Source organism: Staurois parvus, unplaced genomic scaffold (assembly GCF_062004578.1).
Source record: "Staurois parvus isolate SC_StPar_1 unplaced genomic scaffold, SC_StPar_1.0 ptg000634l, whole genome shotgun sequence".
Classification (NCBI taxonomy): Eukaryota; Metazoa; Chordata; class Amphibia; order Anura; family Ranidae; genus Staurois; species Staurois parvus.
In genome coordinates this window covers 2,069,505-2,091,181 of record NW_028318430.1, presented here as the reverse complement: position 1 = coordinate 2,091,181, position 21,677 = coordinate 2,069,505, and the positions used below count along the sequence as shown (strand labels likewise).

The following is a 21,677-nucleotide window of genomic DNA, read 5'->3' as shown; positions in this document are numbered from 1 at the left end:
GGCACTTGTACCCCCTTCCTGCCCAGGCCAATTTTTTGAGCTTTCACGCTGTCGCACTTTGAATGACAATTGTGCAGTCATGCAACACTGTACCCATATGAAATTTTGATCTTTTTCCCCACACAAATATAGCTTTCTTTTGGTGGTATTTAAGTGTGTGTGTGTGTGTGTGTGTGTGTGTGTGTTAAACCAAAGTAAAAAATGTGGAAAAAAAGTTTCTATTAGAAAATTTTGCTAATGGGTAATTTTTTTTCTCCTTCACTGATGTGCGTTGATGAGGCGCCACTGATGGACAGCACAAATAGGCACTGATGGGGGGCACAGGTGGGTGGCACAGGTGGGCGCCACTGCTGGGCACTGATGATCGGTGCCGATCCGTCCTCTGACAATTGCCAGTTATCGGAAGTACTTTCCTCACACTGTGACAGTGTGAGGAAAGTGCAGTCGATAACCAGCAATTGCATTTACCTGGTGATCTGCTGTGTTATTGGACACAGCTGATCACGTGGTAAAAGGCCGTTGTGATTGGCCTTTTTACCACATTGCATGATCAGCTGTGTCCATACGACACGCCGATCACTGAGATCATCGGATGCGCACAGGAGGGTGTGTTCTGGGAGAATGTCATACGATTCCCTACAAGAACTGGACAACCGCGCTGTAACAGTCATTGGGCTATAGTGTGGTTGGCAAGTGGTTAGAATCCATCAATTTCCTTAATGTATCCTCCAAATACATGATTGGGTTCTTATTTGGACTATATTTGCAAGTGTACATTCCATTTCATATAATTTCCCCCTCAAACAATCATCCTTCTGGATCCACCATTCTGTCATCTATAGTGAATCTTACATTTTCTGCCATCCCAATAGCTACTTCTTGAGCTTGTTTTATTGGAAAATCCACATAATACCAAACTGGGTAATTTTTTTTTTTTTTTTTTTTTTTTTTTTTTTGTAATCTAATTTTTGTATCATGGGATAAGTGTTTCTTGTAAAAACACAATCATTGAACATTTATAAATTTCCCTTTTAAAATCTTATGTCTTTTCACCAGAGTGTTTTAACCTTTTACATTGTATATTATGTTAACTATCTTCCCTTCCGCCATCCTTTTTTCTTTTCCTCCCACTCCCCCTTAGCATGGATACAATATATCTAACCCAGCAGAAAACTACTAGACCATTATTTCCTCTTTCACTTCACCTCCCCACACCTCTTCCATTCCTCCCCTCCCAAGAAACCTAGGGATCATCTGTAGCCTTTGGATCTGTTGTGTTGTGATACATAAGATGGTAACTGTGCATGGCTAAAGCCTAGTGCACAAAATGAGAATTGACCGGGGGAAAAAAAAAAAAAATTTTTTTTCAGAGTGATCCTCCAATATTCTGATCGTTGGCGCGCAGCTTTCAAGAGCCAATCACAACCGTTCATGGAAATTATCTGAAGGGAGAACCACGAAAATATTTCTCGTTAAGATAACAGAACAAATGATTTTCATGTAATCAGTACAGAATTTGTCTGTAAAAAATTGAGTGACCAAACCTGCTCGGAAACAAAAGAATACATTCCATCACCATGAGAAGTTTATTTAAAAAAAAAAAAAAAAAAAAATGCATCATACTTACCTGCTCTGTGCAATGGTTAATTTCCGTGCAGTCCCAATCTTCCTCTTTACGGGCCCCTCACCGGTGCTCCTGGCTCCTCTTCCTTGCTGAGTGCCCCCAGATGAAGCTGTTTCCTCTGGGGCACTTGTGCATGCTTACTCCCAAGCTACCTCTGTGTCACTGGCTGTGATTGACAGTATCGGGAGGAGAGAGGGAGAGACTCTGCTCTCCTTCACATAGCTGGATCAGGTTCAGGTAAGTATTAAGGGGGGGGGCTATGGGGAGCTGCACCCCGAAGGTGCTTTACCGTCATGCATAGATGCATGAAGGTAAAAAATACCTTCAGCCTTTACAACCACCTTAACCTGGCTGCCAAACGATCTAACCTAACAAATAATTTACAGAATGCAAGTTTGCACAGTTGTGCCTCTGATTTAGGAATTGGAGGTGGGATGATTGCTAGTGGCCTCAATAAGGCAAAGATTTTTTTTTTCCACTTTTATTTTCTGACTGAAAAAAATACTTTTTCTGGACTGATTAAACTTGCTTTGAAGTGAAATACTCTAAGCTAATGGTTGATAAGCAGTGGAGACATGAGGGCAGGAAACATTTTGTAGCCTGCTGCTTTTAGGGAGTAGTCAGTAATGGCTGCTTTGTAACTTTAAAAATAAAGCAGCTGTGCACAGCAGGTATCCGTAACCTGCAACAATAGCACCAATACTTTTTTCATGGCACACATACACACACGTTTCAGGAATCTCATACTGTGAATAAAAAGCACTACGATAACATTTTTAATCTAGTATTGAAAAAACACATTTATTGACGGGCGATGGTTTTCTGCTTTTATAGTACTTGTCTCTCTTATTGTTATATGAGAAGCTCTAATTGATTAAATCATTGCTTGTCATGAAGAAATCTGGAACAGAATTTTTCACATATCTGTATACTAATTCTCCTATGCATGAATATCGGTGGAGCATGTGAAAGTTGTTTAAGTTGAACCTGTCACACATGTCTATAAATATACATAACGTGTAACTAAACATGTACAGTGAGGAACAGAAGTATTTGAACACCCTGCGATTTTGCAAGTTCTCCCACTTAGAAATCATGGAGGGGTCTGAAATTCACATTGTAGGTGCATTCCCACTCAGAGACAGAATTTAAAAAAAAATTCAGGAAATCACATTGTATGATTTTTAAAGAATTTATTTGCCTTGCACTGCTGAACATAAGTATTTGAACACCTGAGAAAAGCAGTGTTAATATTTGGTACAGAAGCCTTTGTTTGCAATTACAGAGGTCAAACGTTTCCTGTAGTTCTTGACCAGGTTTGCACACACTGCAACAGGGATTTTGGCCCACTCCTCCACACAGATCTCCTCTAGATCTGTCAGGTTTCGGGGGCTGTCGCTGAGCAACACGGAGTTTCATCTCCCTCCAAAGATGTTCTATTGGATTTAGGTCTGGAGACTGGCTAGGCCACTCCAGAACCTGGAGCCACTCCTTGGTTATCCTGGCTGTGTGCTATTGCGATCACATAGGGGGCCAATAGTCCCCTATGTGATGGAATATAGGTGACAGGTCCTCTTTGTGGGTGGGGTCAGTGTGTACAGAGAGGGGTCAGGAGAGGAGCTGTGTATACAGACAGGCTCCCTCACTTGCTGACGCTAAATGTCATTGCCAGTTTTTGAATGCAATTGCCGGCTCTTTTTTTTTTTTTTTTGTTCTCCACTATAGCGCTGCTAAAGTAAACAAAGGGGCGGGATCACTGGGTAATGTCACTTGGTGACTCCGTCCCTTCGTTTACATTAGCGGCGGGGCGAATGACCGTTCCTTCTCGGAGCGCTAGTGAAGAAAAAAAAAAGCCAGTAATTGCATTTAAAAACCAGCAATGACATTTAACGGCTGCAAGTGAGGGAGCCTTTCTGTATACACTACTTGCCTCCTCTCCTACCTTTCAACAACCGCCCCCATCTGCCGTACAGTCCCCCAAAAAACCCTGGCCATATGGTCAGTCCGCTCCTTATTGGGGCCGGGTCTCATCAGCACCTGTATCTGTTCACTTTTTCCTTTTGGCAAAATGCCGATGGGGCTTTTTTTCTGCCACTATGTTTGGCCACCGAAATTTTGGTGCATCCCTAGTTACATTTATTCAAATTGCTGCATTATGGCAACAGAAAAATTTACCTGTAAATGTATGTTTTAACAGTCTGAAGCAAATCCACTAAGCTGACAATACATGATCCAGTGGGTTGAATGGATGGGGGAAACCAGCCAATTTTTTTTTTTTTTTTTTTTCCCCCCCCACACGTTCGATGTGGATGGGGTTATGCTGTCCTTTAAAGGAAATGTATAGACAAATCTATTTCGGCTATACTTCTGTTGGTCACAGGAGTGCAGTTTTCTCTTTTACATTTCCGTTACCCATTTTTAACACAGTGAGCTAAAGTTGGCTGACGTCACTTAGTCAGTCAAGGCTCTAAAAAGACCCTGACCATATGGTTGGGATCCACCCAGATGGCTGGACCAGCACCTGGCTCAGCCTCTCCGCTATCTGCTGAGAGCCTGAGCCAGCCCCTTCCACCCCCTCCACAGCCCAGTAGGGGCAAAGCAGAAAGCTGGCAGTCATGGCTCTGCTCAGAATGGATGTGGAAAACTGAGAGATTGCGATATTTGATCGCTTGGTTCTCACTGCAGATCCAGTGGGGGACAGATGCTGCATCGGATCAGTGCTGCATCTACCTAGGTTGAGTATAAAGTGTGTGTGTGCTTAAAACAAAAAATGGTGTTCTGACAGCAGTCAAACTTTCCCATCATCGGAATACAGTGATCAGTGTTACTGGCTATAGCTGGTGGTATTGATCATTTGGCAAAAAAAACGATTGGCCTGGTTGTACTCAAGTCAATCTGTGGACCTGTGGGACCGACCGAATTTTCGATCCATATATGGCCGGCTTAAGGAATGGCTCAAGAGTAAGAAACTGACAAGAAAACCTGTTGAAATGTGAGGAGGGGGCTTGAAACAGGCAGTTAATGGAAGGGAAGCCTGCAAAACATCTTGCAACTCAATTTATTCGTCATGGAGTGGTAAGAAAATTTCACTGAGTTGATGTCAGAGGTTGGTGGACAATTTTGCAATATACCTACAAGAAGCCATTTCTGATAAAGGAGGGCAATTCCAGTTTGAGTCCATGGGTGTACTTTTTTAACAGTACACCATTACCTCTTTTGGTCAACCCAGAATATAATTTTTTTTTTTTTTTCTTTTGTCCCTGAAACTATAATCTAATGGTCAGTTTTTTTTCTCTGTACCCTTCAAGGAGTATTGAGAGGGATTTGTAGAAAGAGTACAAACATTTTTCTATTTCTATTTTCTGGTTTAGTTAACATTGACAAATTTCTGTTTTTGTTTTTTATATATATATTAAAAAATTGTAAAATCAATTTCCAGGCAAACCATTCTTTAAGTTGGTGCTCAACTTTTTTTGGACAATGGTTTTTTTTTTGTTAGTTTTTCTCCTGACTTCCTGCTCTAGAAAATGGGGTCAGTGGGACAGGTAGTGATATCCCAATTCGACAGCGCGATGGGGGATTTTTATGTAAAAGTGTAGTTTCTTGTACTGATGACCATATTCCCCTCCATATTAAAGAATGGTGTCGCAGAGCTGCAAAGTGAGGGGAAATCTCCCAATTAGATAACAGACGGCAATAAAATACTATTTTGACCCTATTTAAAAAAACAAACCATTTTCTGTTCTGTTCTTGGAAGGGCACACTGAAAATCTTTAAAATTCCCTTAGACGTGATCAACTACTTTGCTGCCTGTAGGACTTTGCAACCAAATCAAGTGTCCAAGAATGCAACAACCCCAACCAAAATTTGAAGTCGGGACTGACCACAAGGTGGCCGGTTTCCAAACCTGAGAGACAGATGACTACCGTCAAAGAGCTCAATATGCACTAACCACTCCAAATTGTCAAGGCCTGAGGTAGACTTTTGCAACTTTTGGTTGATTTTATTCTTCCAAGTGTGTTTAGATCTAACAGAGGAAAATTTTCGTTGTCGGGGCACCTTGGGGTTGAAAAGGCAGAAAAAAGGGCCCAGTTTGCAGCGGTGCTTCTCATGGTCTTGCATTGAGGCAGGAAGGAACTCATTACTATATATATATATATATATATATATATATATATATATATATATATTCAATTTGTTTTATAATATCCAATGTTGTGACTCCATTTGAACAAAAAGTCGGGGCTTTTTTTGGCTAGCAGAGAGCTGGGTCAGTGGAGTCAGTGAAAAACAAGACCAAAGCTGTCAGTCCAATCCCACATCCAAGGGCGCATCATGTACATTTTTAAGTCCCTAAACTAATTGTTTGGCCATCTTCACATAAACAAGAGACACGTGTTCATGCTTCAAACCCCAAAGCAAATACTTTGCCAACTCTGTTTGGTATCTGTGACACTAGGGCTGTGGCTAAAACAGGCTGAAGGACCGATCCCGTGATCAAGGATCTCGCAACAGGTTGTACTGTCCTGTCCGATTGGGCCCTTTTAAAGTAGGGGTAAAGACATTCATATTTTGTTTTAGGGCACTCCTCATCCTTGATTGGGTGCTCCCACTTTGGCACAGTACCTGGAGAACCCTCTATTTTAGGAGCTTTTAACACATGGATTTGATAAGGGCATGAACAAATACTGTTTCTTGTAAAGGAATTGAGGTAGAATCCTCTAAATCCTGTGAGGTTCCATACCCATGGGTTTCATATATGGCGTTTTGGTCTTATATGCTTCATCCTCCTGTTTGTAAAACTCTGTAGGATGAGGGAGATGGGGGATACTGTCAGCTTAGAGGAACCAGCAGATAAACCAGTGGTCAGTCGGTCCTGTGTGTTCCACTGTGACATATCTAAAAGGCCTCTTTAGGCTGGCCATACATTATACAATTTTCTTGAGCTTTTTGGTTTAGATTTACCAAAAACCATATAATATGAGGTCAAACCTAACAACACTTTCAATTGTATCCAATTAGGCAGGCTCTTGCGCTACATAGTTGAAGGTAAATCTAAAGGAAATTGAACAGAAAATTGTATAGTGTATGGCTAGGCTTAGAGTCCATGATGGGACCTTCACAACCCAACCTAAGGTAGGAATTTGCAAGTGTTTGATGACTTGGCTGGGAAGACTTAAAGCATCTGCTGTCTGTGTGACAGGCTGTATAATCTAGATCAGTGGTTCTCAACCTTTCTAATGTCGCGACCCCTTAATACAGTTCCTCATGTTGTGGTGACCCCCAACCATAAAATTATTTTCGTTGCTACTTCATAACTGTCATTTTGCAGTGGGAGGACTAGCGCCCCATCACTGATGTCAGTGGGATGAATAGTGTCCCATCGTTGGTGTCAGTGGGAGGAATAGTGTCCCATCATTGGTATCAGTGGGAGGTATAGCGCCCCATCATTGGTATCAGTGGGAGGTATAGCGCCCCATCATTGGTATCAGTGGGGGGAATAGTGCCCCATCATTGGCGTCAGTGGGAGGAATAGTGCCCCATCATTGGCGTCAGTGGGAGGAATAGTGCCCCATCATTGGCGTCAGTGGGAGGAATAGTGCCCCATCATTGGCGTCAGTGGGAGGAATAGTGCCCCATCATTGGCGTCAGTGGGAGGAATAGTGCCCCATCATTGGCGTCAGTGGGAGGAATAGTGCCCCATCATTGGCGTCAGTGGGAGGAATAGTGTACAATCATTGGCGTCAGTGGGAGGAATAGTGCCCCATCGTGGGTGTCAGTGGGAGGAATAGTGCCCCATCGTGGGTGTCATTGGGAGGAATAGTGCCCCATCGTGGGTGTCAGTGGGGGGAGGAATAGTGCCCCATCGTTGGTGTCAGTGGGGGGAGGAATAGTGCCCCATCGTTGGTATTAGTGACACAAATGATGGGGCACTATCCCTCCCACTGACACCAATGATACTTACCTTGCTGACCCCTGCTCCAGCCTGGGCTCGCTCTCTCCCTCTCCCATCTACAGCCTGCATACCTGGCTGCAGCAGCAAAATTTGCACTTACCTGTCAGCTGTCTTCCTTCTCTGGCCTCTCTCTTCACTCGCTCCTGCAGCTCCCTCGATCTTCTTTGATCTACGCGCGCTGCCGCTCGGCTCCTCCTCTCCAAGCTCCACCTCCTCGCCGGTGATTGGCCGCCTGTGTGCCTCTCCTGAGCTACAGTTCCGGTGGCCAATCAGCGACAAGGAGGCGGTGACAGGGGCAGCATATCATCCCGCCCACACATCGCCGGAGACAGGAGCGGTGTCTCGGTTCCTAAGACCATTGGAAATGTGTTTTCTGATGGTCTTAGGCGACCCCTGGGAAATGGTCGTTCGACCCCCAAAGGGGTCGCGACCCCCAGGTTGAGAACCGCTGATCTAGATCCTTGAAGGTCTAGATACTGAAGGAAAAAGCAAACTCAAAAAGCAGAAAAACATTTCTAGGCCTTTACTTCTTGGCAAAAGGGCAGAAAAAAAATAAGTTGCCGCTGGTGGTGGTTGTTACAGTATAGTACTACCTGCAGGAGTATGAGGCTCCGTACAGTCAGAACCTCAAGAGCGCTGCTGTATCCTTCAATGAATTTTGTCATTCTGGCAAGTGTAGTGTGAACTGTTTAGGGGCGGTGGAGAGCTTGCTTAGATGTAGCTGCCACATAGTAAGTGGGTATACTGGGACTGTAGAGGAAATGGGGGTAACAAGCAGGTGAGAGGTATAATTCTTATACTGGTTTGCCAGAGTGGGGGGGGGGGGGGGGTTGGTTGCCATTGTTTACCTTCCTTTTTTTCTTCTTTTTTTTTTTTCCTTTCAGAAAATTCTGACCAACATGCGCTAGTATTCTTTACACTCAATTTACCTCCGCAGCACTGGAAGATTACAGCTACTGGGGTAGGGGAGAAGGGTTCAGATTTCAACTAAAGCTGCAGCACTTTATTGGGGCTGCCCCTCACAGCTAATCTATGGGAACCCCTGTGGGTCTCCCACATGTAATGGCTCTTCCTGTCCCATGGCCTCAACAGATGAAATCCCTAGTAGTCATCAGAACTAATGTCTCCCATTTGAAGATTTCCCTGTTCTAGTGACCATGCAATATATGGGATTTTCTTTCACTTTCTGCTATAATAGTCACCAGGATTGGAGAGGATGCATCTACCTAACGGGCACAGAAGGAAATAAAAACTTGACCGGTCTTCTACTCCCTCCACTCCAAATCTAAGGTTTTCAGTTTTTATAATTTAACATGTCTCAATGACCTAGAAAAAGTGAGTGAATTAAAGTGTTTGTAAAGGCTAAAAGTTTTTTTTTTTTTTTTCCCTGATTATGCACCAAAAATGCAGCAAGCAGGACTTTAAAAATGCAGCTGAAGTGCAACGGGCCTGTGTAGAGCTCCATAGGATTTAAAGAGATCTATTTTTCTTTCGCTTTTTTTAACTGAACAAAGAAGGATCAATGTGAAAGCAGCCTTAATGCATTCTGCATTAAGGTAAACCTTCCATGATTGGCTCACCCCCAAATTCTTATCTGAGCCTGATCTCAATCCAGCGCTGTGCCCATGAGCAGCAGCATTGCTGTTTTTGTCCCTCCTCCCAGGACTCAGAGGCAGCAGCGGGAGCCATTGGTGGAGGAGGAGCGCACACAGTCTGGCTCAGGATCAAGCCTGCATGAGTACCCCCAAAGCAAGCTTGTTGCTATGGGTGCACTTGGAAGGAGGGAAGAGCTGAGGACATTGGCGGGGTCCCCAGAAGAGGAGGTTTGGGGTTGCTCTGTGCACAGAGCAGGTAAATATAACCTCTTTATTTTTATTTAAAAAAAAAAAAATTTTTTTTTACAGTCACAGAGCATACTAGGGCGTACTGATGTTTGTAGTGTCTAACATATTTAGAAAGCTTGTGAGGCAAAGTAGTTGGCTCTAACTAACAAAGTAAAGGCCATGTATGCCAATCTCTCCAGCCTCTTCGAATACCATACACTTGGATGCCTTCTTTCAACATGCAGAGCTTACAGATTTCTCCGCCCATGGTGCAGATCAAGTAGATGAATCTCCTGCTACTCATTTTGGATTCTAGCAGCTGGCAGTATAGTGGCTGCATCTGATTGGATGCAGCCACTGTTCAGATAAAAATGTACCGTTCAGCTCCCTTGGGGTTTTCTGTTATAGGATGTCAGGTTGGAGGGTGGCGACGGGGCCACCTGTGGAGTAAATTTTGCATATTGTATGGACCGCTTTACATTTTGTATCAAACCATGAATGTACCCTACTGATGTCAATGTACTGTGTGTGTGTGTGTGTGTGTGTGTGTGTGTGTGTGTGTGTAAAGCGCTGCGTAAATTGACAGCGCTATGTAAGTACCTGATATAAGAGTAAGTATGGTCCTTCCATGCGGGAGACTGAGACTGTTGCGTGGTTCCTGGTAAATCAGGAATGTCATCTTTTGCTGTGTTAAATATAAATCTTATGTACTTTAAAACAGACTGAGTTTGCTGCTTATTGCTTTAACAGCTAGCAGCATACCTTTTTTACAATGCGTCGGTAAGTGTAGAAGCATTGTATATATTTGCCCATTTCCCTTTTTTCATTTTAATATATTCCCAGAAGCAGACATGTTTTATTCCAGCAGGCAGCTGTAATAAAGATGGCTGTCACAGGAAGTAATTAACATCTTCATGAGCACTATAATATTACTGTATGACTATCTTTCTCCGTTCACTCCAATTTTTTACAGTGTCTGGAAAGAGCAAGTGGTGACAGATTATTTTCTACTGTTGTCAAAACATTGGCTCTAGCTGTGACCCACCTAGCTACATTCCAGTCAATCGGAGTTTACCCAGCTATTACACAGGACCCAGATTGTGAGTTAGGCATCAATGCTTGTTCTGTATTGCAAAGATTTTGCTACCGCACCCACCCGAGGCTGTGTATGGAATGTTTTGCTCATATAATCAGCAAGATTTTAGAATATCAGTCAGTGGGCAGCTAGCAAATCTGTTTGCCGTATGCTAAACTACTGTCAGATCTGTACAGTAATGCAGTCCCACTATTCTTAGTTGCTGCTTCCCCCATCAGGAACATTTTCAGCTGCTTCTCAGAATGTTTATGAAATGTAAGATGGATTTATTTTATTTTTTTTAATTTTCATTATTGAACATGGATTGCTAAAAATGAAGCAAGTAATCTGATGCAACCAAATTAAAATGTGCTTCCTGTTCTACACCAGAAATTGACACTCGCTTGCAGAATTTATTTATTTTTGTTTGTGAATGTTCTTAAGCCTGTCCAAATGTTCTATTTTATTCTGTTAGATCGGATACTTTATGGAGTTGGGGGGGGGGGGGGAAATGTACGCCCAAGGGATCTTCTCTCCTGGCATAGTAGCATTATTTCTGTGTTTTACCTATATCTGAGAATAGTACTTTTTGATCTGCTTCTCCTATGGCAGTCTGTTAAATAAGACATTGCTTTTTCTGCTTGGATTCTAGTTTCTTTCCTTTTCCTTCTTGTTAAAATGATGCTGGTTTCCTCGTGTAACAGTGTTCCAGTAGTTTAGGTTGTAATGTTTTCCACTCAAGTTTTAAACATTTATACTTTTTCTTAGGTATTTGTATCCAAAAGTAAATATAGGATCTGTTATTCAGTGTTCATAAGAAACTGAAAAGCGCAGGAAATCATGAAAAACAGGAAGTACATTTTTTATTTATTTTTTGTTAAATCCAGGCACAATCTGTAATGTTGCTTTGGCAGTCACCTCACCACTTTGTGCAACGTCTGAGTTTAGCTGCAAGGGACCCAATTCCTTGAAGAACCCTTTATGGGTATGTCCCTCATGGCAGGCAAAGCCTGGGCCCTATACAGGGACCGAGCAGCGACATGGGCAAAGCAGGGTCACCCTGTAGCCCCCAATCCTGAATAGTATGTGTTTTGTTTATACATTATAACTTTTATATCAGAAATCGGGACTGTTTGGAATGTATTCACTTAACGGTGTAAGCTTTTCAAACCCAGCACTAGATTTCAACCACTTAAAGGTTAATCTCAGGTGGATGACCAGGTGTGACATCATACTACAGGTCGCACACTTTACCATTTCTGCCTAGAGCCCTTCTAAGCTACTCTGTTCTTCCAGCCTGTTTACCACAGGGACTTGCTACATGGAGGTCTGAACCTGGGTTTCTGTCATGTTCTTTTTGGACACACTTACCCTTTTTCCACAACCTACTCCATAAGTACCCCATGGGGGAATAACCTCACCCATAGCAATGGTGAAAACCAGGCAAAATGGAGCCACATGAAAAGCAAAGGCAAACTGTCAAAGGTCAGCACAAAACTTGGCTCAACAGTGATAATTCTCTGGCGCTGGAGCAGGACCCAATTTTAACACTGATCTCAGTATCCGATTCTCGTTTTTCAAACATGCAACAAGTTGCCCCCCTAAATCAGATTTTTCTGCATTGATCACAATTCCTCAGACAACTAGCAGCATTAATACAGCTATCACTATCCAGGTTTCAAAATTTCAAGGCTCCTTCCAATTCCACTATCTCTACCTGAGTCGGAGTCCGATATATGTGTGGCCTAAAAGAAGCAGACATAGAAAGAATAAGAAGGACCTAAAGCCAGTTCTAGAGGAAGCTGCAAGAGATTTTGCATCCCTAGGCTCCTATGCACTTGATGGTAAAGCCTCAAGCAATATGCTTGCAAATGTTGATATGCTCATTACTGCTATGTGTAAAAGCCTCGGTAATATTGCATTTGAACCTACCTCCATCTTCTGACCATGCCCCTTTCGGTACAGAGGCCAAATCAAAAAAGACATTGCCCATTCATGAGAAAATATGAGCAATTAATGATTATGATTATGCCTTGACTACTCTGCAGAATAGAGCAAGAGAAGAGACCAGTGGTTCTCATTGCACCAAACTAGCCCAAAATAACACAGTACACTGACGTAATGCAAGAAGATGACCCATGGCCTCATCCCAATGAAACAGGCCTGCTGTTGCAAGGCACCCTATCCCATCCTACTTCTCACTCTCTACCTTTTTTAATGGCTTGGTTGTTGAAGTCCAGGTCTTAAAGTACAAAGCGGTCTGAGTCTGCCATCCCAACTTTGCTAAAAGCAAGAATTTTTCCACTTCCTCAAAGATCCACTGTCATGCCTAAAAATACTCATTTGGGACAAAAGTGCTTGTGTTCACTCTGGGCAAAGAATACTGTTCCTTGCATTTTGGCCTCCCTGCAATCAGGGCTTGACAAAAACTTTGGCTCTGAGTATGAAAGATTTCAGATCGCTCCATTCTTTTCCAAAAACCTCTGGCCTCACCCTACCTTGTCAAAACGTATCTTCATTTCCTGGTCATTTAGACATTAAGCTAAGTGATTATTCATCCTGTGTCCTGTACTGATTAACTTACAGGTAAGTTGAAATAATTTTTTTTTCTCTTGATTGGTGTGGCACATTGGTAAATGCTAGCATTTTAGCAAACTATAGTTGAGAACCACACTTGTATCTCTGCGGCTAGTAGGGATGCACTGAAATTTTCGTGGACGAAAATACCCCCATCAGCCTTTGGCTGATATGAAAATAGGCCCACCGCTGCCCAGTGGTTCTTGGCATTAGCTGAGAATCCATCCAAAGATCCCGGGGCGCTGGGCATAGAGATCAGTGAAGAAAAGATGGCCTCAACTCATCTCGATGTCCTTGCGTCTCTTGCAGTTGCGGCACTTTTTTTTTTTTTTTTTTTTATATCTATTGCTTAACATTGTAGAGGAGAGATGTGGGGTCTTATTGATCCCATATCTCTCCATAAAGGGGACCTGTTGCTGCTTATTTTTATCACAAGGGATGTTTGCATTCCTTATGATAGGAATAAAGGTGATTAAACTTTTAGATTACTTTTTTTTTTTTTTTTTTTTTTTTTAATAGTATCCTGTTTACAAAAATTTTTTTCTTTCAAGTGCCCCTATCCCTCTGTGCTCACGTGCAGTGCTGAACGCATATGTAGGCCACGCCCACAGATGTAAACTGTTCAAACCACACGTGCGAGGTATTGCCGTGAATGTCAGAGCAAGAGCAATAATTCTAGCACTAGACCTCTATAACTTTAAACTGGTAACCTGTAGAAATTTTTAAAGCGACAGCCATGGAGATTTTTTAAGTACTGTAGTTTAGTGCCATTCCACAATTTTAAAGCGTGACATATTTACTTGGTGTAAGATCTTTCATATTTTACAAAATTGTGTTGTGTGGTTTTTTTTTTTGTTTTTTTTTTGTTTTTTTTTTTACAAAAAAAAGTTCATTTGAAAAATATATATATATTTTTAAAAAATGACGGTTTAGGTTTTCGGCCAAGTGCATCCTGAATTTGCGGTTTCACTTATCCACTTCCCATAATGCATAATTTTTTTTAATTTATTTATATAGCTAGCTGATTTTAACCACTTGCCCTCCGCCCTATAGCAGATTTACTGCTACAGGGTGGACGTTCTGTGCAAAATCACATATATATATATATATATATATATATATATATATATATATATATATATATATATATATATATATATATATATATATATATATATATATAAACCGTCATTTTTCATTTCTGCCACAAGGGACCTGCCGCCGGAGCTCCGCTTCTACTGTGATTGGACACAGAAGTCAATCAACAGGTGTCAGCCAATAGATGAGCACTGGCACTCTTTGATCCCCTAGAACACTGAGTAAACAAAGCAGGGCTGTTATTTTAACAGCGAACTGCTAGGTTTTTATTCAGAAAATAAATTTGTTTTTCAGATTGTTTTTCAGGGCTTGAGCTTGGCCCCTTAGTTCAAGTGAAGGGAACCCTTAAGGTGTTGGTATACCAAGAAATTTTGGAAATTTCATGCTCCCACCTTTTGTGGGAGCAGTTTGGGGATGGCCTCTTCCTGTTCCAACATGACTGCACACCAGTGTACAAAGCAAGGTCCATAAAGACATGGATGAGTGCGTTTGGGGTAGAGGAACTTGACTGGCCTGCAAGGACTCCTGACCTCAACTCGACAGAACACCTTTGGGATGAATTAGAGCGGAGACTGCAAGCCAGGCCTTCTCGCCTGACATCAGTGCCTCACCTCACAAATGTGCTTCTGAAAGAATGGTCAAACATTCCCATAGACAAACTCCTAAACCTTGTGGACCGCCTTCCCAGAAGAGTTTTAGCTGTTATAGCTGCAAAGGGTGGCCAACTCAATATTGAACCCTGCGGACTAAGACTTGGATGCCATTAAAGTTCATGTGCGTGTAAAGGCAGGCATCCCAATACTTTCGGCAATATTATACAGGATTTATATATAGCGCCAACAATTTGCTCAGCGCTTTACAATATAAAGGGACACAATAAAACGATACAGTTCAATACAAGAGGGTTAAGGGGCCCTGCTCCTTGGAGCTTACAATCTAAGGGGGTATCTTCAGCATAACGAGGAAGTCCTGGAAGTGATGGTTTGACCTCTACAGACACTGATCTCAACAATGAAGAGACAGAAGGATGTGAGGCAGTCTACATCCACAGATCGGTGGTTAGTTCTCCAAGATGTTTGGAACAACCTATCTGCTAAGTTCCTTCAAAAACTGTGCAAGTATACCTAGAAGAAATTATGTTGTTTTGAAGGCCAAGGGTAGTCACACCAAATATTGATTTGATGTTGATTTCTCTTCTGTTTTTACTCATTTACTTTCCATTTTGGAAATTGATAAAAATAAAACTATTAAAACTTCTTATTTAGCCCAGTGCAATAAGGGTAATTTTTTACTTGGCTTTTTTTTTTATTTAATATTTATCTATAACTTTTAACACACAACCTGATGCCACAAAGCTTAAATTCACTACCTGGTTATCTCTCGCTTTGACTACTGCAACTCACTCTTCATTGGATTACTTTTACATAGGCTAGCCCCCTTCAGTCCATGAGTGCAGCTGCTAGACTAGACTCATCCACCTTACCAACCATTCAGTGTCTAGTACCCCTCTCTGCCAATCCATTCACTGGCTGCTTCTCACCCAACGGATAAAAATTCACAGTACTAACCATCTACAAAGGCATCCACAACTCTGTCCCCAGCTATATCACTAACCTGGTCTCAATATGTCAACCAAACCTCTTTCTTTGGTCCTCTTAAGACTACCTGCTCTCTAGCTCCCTTGTCACCTCCTCCCATCCTTTGACCACCCTACCCCAATCTGTCCAGCTATCTCCTAATTTGTCCATCTTTAGACATTCCCTAAAATCTATTCTTTAAAAAAAAAAAAAAAAAACAAAGCCTATCCTGCTTCTATCGAATACACTGGCTTTTACTTTCTTCATCAGCTCATCCCTCGGTTATTACCTTTTTTGTATCATTCTCCTGGTATCTGGTCTCCCTCTTAAATTAACTAGCAGGCCCCTCTGATTCCTCTTGTACCAAACTGTATTGTGACTTTTATGTCTGCCTTCATTTTGTAAAACGCTGAGTAAACGTAAATCCTGTACATGAATACATTTTGTTCCTTTTTCATTTCCAAATTAACTAGGCAGGTGTAAGTGCTATTGATAAATATTCAGTACTCATTTGTTGTATATATTAGTATGCCACTCTGCAATAGGCTGTATTATACACAGCTTTTATAATCTGTTGTTTGGTGCATTTTGTATTGGTGTTAACCAATGTTTTGGTTACATTAAAGAACTAATGCAGTAAAAAAAAAAAAAAAAAAAAAAAAAAAAAAAAAAAAACTATTGAATCCTTGTGCTGTAAGTAGAATGTTTACAAATCCTCAAAAATATGTTGGTTCTTTAATAATGGCTTCTTTATTAATCCTTTGTCACGATAAACTTACTTGAATTAAAATCAGATTAAAAATACATTGTGAAAAAGCAAAATGCTTGGGAATCGGTGACATCGCAGCTTGGCAGAGAGAGTTTGCTCTACTTGGTGCCATGGGAAAATCTGTGTACACTAAATCCCAGGAGTCAGATCTTAGTTGCCTGCACGTTTTGCAGTTTTACTTGCTAATGTTTGGTAGGCTGTTGTCCCAAAATATGTGGAGTGCTGTGATAGTGCTCATGTTTAAGCCAAGGGTTTGTGATATAACCTTTTTTATTGGTGATTATTTAGATGGTGGGGCCTGATAACTCAATAAAAGCAAAGCTTTCTGCAATTGGGACCATTATTTGCCATACCAGCTGTTATCCAAGACAGCCAATTGGTGCCATAGGCAGTAAAGATAGTAGTACTTGGTACGCAAGGAGATTATACAAAATATGGCTGGCCATACATGGATGTGTGGTTTTTTGTTTGTGTTTTGTTTTGTTCAGCTGGCTAATCTAAAAACGTATTCCCTCATCCACACTAGTGAGGCTGATGGCGCAATCCTACCCGCTGTGCTATTGTATTCTGACAGCAGGAACTCCACCGCTGTCAGAATACACTGATCAGCACTGCAAGCGCTGATTGAATTAAAATTTTCCAACATTGCCATTCAAGAGAAGTCTATCATTAGATCATGGAAGGGTTAATACTGCTTTTAACATTTTTAAAGCTTTGGGGCAACTTTTTTTTTTTTTTTTTTAATTTAACTTTTTTGGATGTTTTTGACCAAACTAATCTTCTATAATTGTGTCAGAGTAGAGGCGAGTGGCGGACCTGCCAATTCTGGTGTTCAATGGCAAATGCCAATCAAGCTCTATAGTGCTGGGCAGTGACTATGTCAGGCCTGCAGGCTACCCTCATGAAGTCTGTTTCTGATTGTTTGGTCAGAGACATTCACACCAGTGGCCTACTGGAGGTCATTTTGTAGAGCTCTGGCAGAGCTCATCCTGTTCTTCCTTGCACAAAGGAGCCGATACTGGTCCTGAGGGGTTATGGACCTTCTACAACCCTGTCCAGCTATCCTAGAGTAACTGCCTGTCTCCTGGAATCTCCTCCATGCTCTTGAGACTGTGCTGGGAGACACAGCAAACCTTCTGTCAATGGCACATATTGATCTGCCATCCTGGAGGAGTTGGACTGCTTGTGCAACCTCTGTAGGGTCCAGGTATCCCCTCATGCTACCAGTAGTGACCCTGACCCTAGCCAAATGCAAAACTAGTTAGAAACCAAAAAGATGGGTGAGGGGGGAGGGGGTTGCCTTCATGCAGAGTATGCATTAAGGTAAAAAAAAAATAACCCTTTATGTGTTAGAACCGCTTTAAAGGTGTGTATACTTTTACACGTAACACTGATTATTTTTACCACTAGGCTGTGTTTCATTTGCAGAATATGATGGTCCAATATTTAACTTTGAATGTGAGTACATGAAGTTGAAGTGGCATTTCCTGCTGTCATTTTGAGGTTCTGCGTTAGAGTGCTAGGTAAACAACAAATCCTAAATGTAGACATTAGAATAACTGCTTTTAAAACCTGTTTCCAAATTTGGTGAGAGACCTAGCATCGTCTTCAAAGCGGGAAGAATAAAAATAAATTGGTCAGGATTGTGCAATGATAAAATAATTAAAGCGAGCGCTAAAACCAATTGTATGAAATAAGCAGCTGAACACACTATAAGGTAAACCAAAATGCCTTCAAATAAGCTGAAAAATTAAATATTTGGTGCAGCGCTAGATTTAAATAGAGAAAAACAATTTTTGGCTTATAAACGCATGTATGAGATAAATGCGTTATGCATATGGTAAGTAGTAGACATCAATAATAACAGAAAAGCTCTTGAAAGTGAACGAATAGATTAACATGTAAATATTGATTAAAAACGCATGATTATGACGTGTGTGGTGGTAATATAACGTTCAAATTATCTTTTAAATCCGGTAAGATCTTCAAATGACTAATGTAAAGTCCCAGAGTGTTATTTGGGTTGATGTGTTAAACATACAGAGTGCGCACTTGCCAGATGCGCTAATAAAAAGCGCATTGTATAATGTACTCCTGGTATACACGAGTCCCTCAGGTATGGTCAGATATGCAGCCTGGGGGTAGATGGTCTTCTTAAAGGTACTGAGGTGTGGTGGTCCGTATTAGTAGCTCAACCTCTTCAGGGTGCTGGGACACTGACTGGAAGTGGTGCTGGGGGATTTGAGGTGCTCGATGCAGAGCAAAGATTAGGAATATCCCATAATGTAGTATTTAGAAGGTGCTTTATTGATAATACTAAAGTTTTATGTTAAAAAAAATATCGTACAAAAACTGCAGTATGAATGAAAGTGCCACAATAAAAGTCGCATATAATATGCACATGGATAACTGACCAGCTGGAAATATGAAGTGGCTCGCGGGGATCCGACGGCTTGATGTCAGCAGCTTGCAAGGGCTCCTCCTTAACGCGTTTCGAACTCAGCGTTCATTGTCAAAAGGGGTATGCCTGTGTGCAGCCTGCCGTCTCAATACAGCTATTTATAGCATCAGATAATTTGAAAAAACTGCCAAAAAACTACAATCGTGCAACATCTTGCCAAAGTTCAACGCAAGTGCGCATGCGTGAACGGGCGCCATTTTCCCATAGATAAAATGTCACAAAGATCAATTACAGAATAGATATTGTACTGCGCATGTGCAGGCGCCATTTTCCTGTCGTTTTTAGTAAAGGAGATGGTGCAAGGAGCTGCGTGAGATCATCCCATTTTATAACTTAATGATACCTTAAAAAAACAGAACTACAGGAGATGATTTTGTTGTACAGAGCCAATATATATACCATGAATGTTATGAACATAATATGTGCGCCATGATAATTTGGGTAACTGCACACTTGTGTGCGCCATTGGAAAAAAGATAACCTCAAAATGCGCTCGTACTGCGCACGCACGAGCGCCATTTTCCCTAAGCCTGAAATATAGCAGTGCAGATGGCTGTATACCATAATTCAAGACTGAGATGAATTAATATGGGCTTACTGCGATTATATGATGTGATGCTAATTAAGTCAACCTTATTTATCCTATATCAAATACAGTAAATTCTGCAGGTCCCACTAGTATGTTAAGAAAAATGAGTTCAATAAACTCACCGTGAGATAAAATCCATATATTGTCACTTCAGGGTTGTGTATATACCATACAAACCTGTGATATAAAGCTTAAAATATTAAGCAGTCTGGACTGCCAAATTGCATAAATAAAACAAACGCCAATAATAGATAAATCTACAATATAAAAAATCCGTCCATAAATGCATGTGAACGCACTTCCTCAATGGGAAATGTGTAAAAATAAAATACAGTAATTATAAAATGAATAAAAGGATGTGTAAGAATGTGCGATATGAATATAGTCCAGTCACCAGAATCTAAACAAAATTAGTAAAGAATGGTCGTGGTCGAATCAGACTAGAAAATACGCAACATAAAGGGTGTGAAAGGGCTAAAATTTTAACTGTTATCAATATAGCAGTTAAGATCAATATCCACGTTGTGACCAGTCGGGGGCAAAGTTCTCATGTTAAAAATCCACTTGGTCTCCGCCTGTGAGACAAGTCTAGTCTTGTTAGGCCCCCTCCAATGGTTGGTAATCGTTTCGATGCCCATGAATTTAAGCGTCGAGGGATCACGATTATGATATCGAAAATGTTTAGACAAAGGGTCTTCCTTAAAGCCTTTTCTGATGTTATACACATACACATGTTCTCTAAATCGGTCCCTTAGGCGTCTAATGGTGCGTCCTATGTACTGGCTCTTACATGGACATTCGAGAAGATAGACCTCATACTTGCTACTGCAGGAGATAAAGGAAGTAACCTCATAAGTTTGTCCTGTAGATAAGAAAATTTCTATCTTCTTGAGTTTCATTTTACTTTGTTGACAGATAACACATTTCTTGCAAGGGTAAAATCCCTTCATTTGTGAGAAAAAAGTGGAATGTGTGGGGGGATCTATGATGTTGGGTGCTATTCTGTTGCGAAGAGTGGGTACTCTACTAAATACTATCTCAGGTCTGTCTGGTAGCTCTTTTGATAGAATCGGGTCAGCCTTCAAAATACCCCAATTCTTATTGATGATTTTAATTGCTTTATATTGAAGTGAAAAAGTAGTTACTAATGGGCAAGTTTTGCCTGTTCTTTGAGTTGTGGAATTGGATAGCATGAGATCTCTGTTCATCTTAGCTACGTTCTCCATTTCAGTATCAAGTTTGACTTTGTCGTAGCCCTTCTCAATAAACCTATTTTTTAATATGTTTGCCTTAGTGTAATAAGATGTTAAGTTGGTGCAATTTCTTCTTACCCTCATAAATTGACTCTTAGGAATGTTCGCTAGCCAGATGGGATGATGGCAGCTATATGTGGGAATGAAGCTATTCCTATCTGTTTTTTTTAAAAATCGCTTCACAAATAATATGATCTCCATTGTTGAGTGGTAAATCTAGAAAATGTATTTCTTTTGTGTTGTACTCATAGGTCAATTTAATGTTTAGATTGTTATTGTTGAGGGTACTGAAGAAGTTGACTAAAGAGCTCTCCTCTCCTTCCCATAGCAGCAAAATGTCGTCTATCGCCTGTAGAACTTTTAGTTCAGGCCAGTCCCTCGCATAAATCAAATTTGGTCAGGATTGTGCATTGTCCATATAGGGTATCTGTGGATATTGTGCTACTTGTATTTTCACAAGTGAGAGAAACAGAATTAACGGTATCACAAATACTTGGGTAATTTTATTTTAACTTTTGTTTTTGCTTTTTCTTAAAGGAATCTGAATTTGATCCAATGAAATTTAGAAGTGTTATTGAATGTGAAAAGCCAAATAACGATTTAAGCAGGTTTCGTGGTTACATGTAAGTATTGTATTGTTACACCTTTTACATATATACAGTAAAGTTTGTCACTTGACTATCTGCTTTCTAATATAAAGACAAGCTTGCAAGACGTGGAAGAGCTACTCCAGATTCTCCTCATTCTGTACCAGCTGTTTCTGCCTCTGGGGAGAACTGTTGCACTGTAATTCTCACCTTCCTCTCTACAATGTGTTTTTCCTCAGAGTATTTTTGAAGGGAATTGCAGCAGATATACCTGCTGTCTGCAGATGC

General features: G+C 41.1%; 1 protein-coding gene across 2 annotated transcripts in view; it reads left to right on the top strand.

Moving 5' to 3' along the window:
• The window catches only part of ATP10A (ATPase phospholipid transporting 10A (putative)), a 166,501-nt gene that overhangs the window by 51,157 nt on the left and 93,667 nt on the right, over positions 1–21,677 (top strand). For both annotated transcript variants that reach the window (XM_089693482.1, XM_089693484.1), the window contains exon 3: positions 21,340–21,425. In XM_089693482.1, the coding sequence (XP_089549608.1) occupies positions 21,340–21,425 (86 nt within the window). The remainder of the gene's footprint in view (positions 1–21,339; positions 21,426–21,677) is intronic.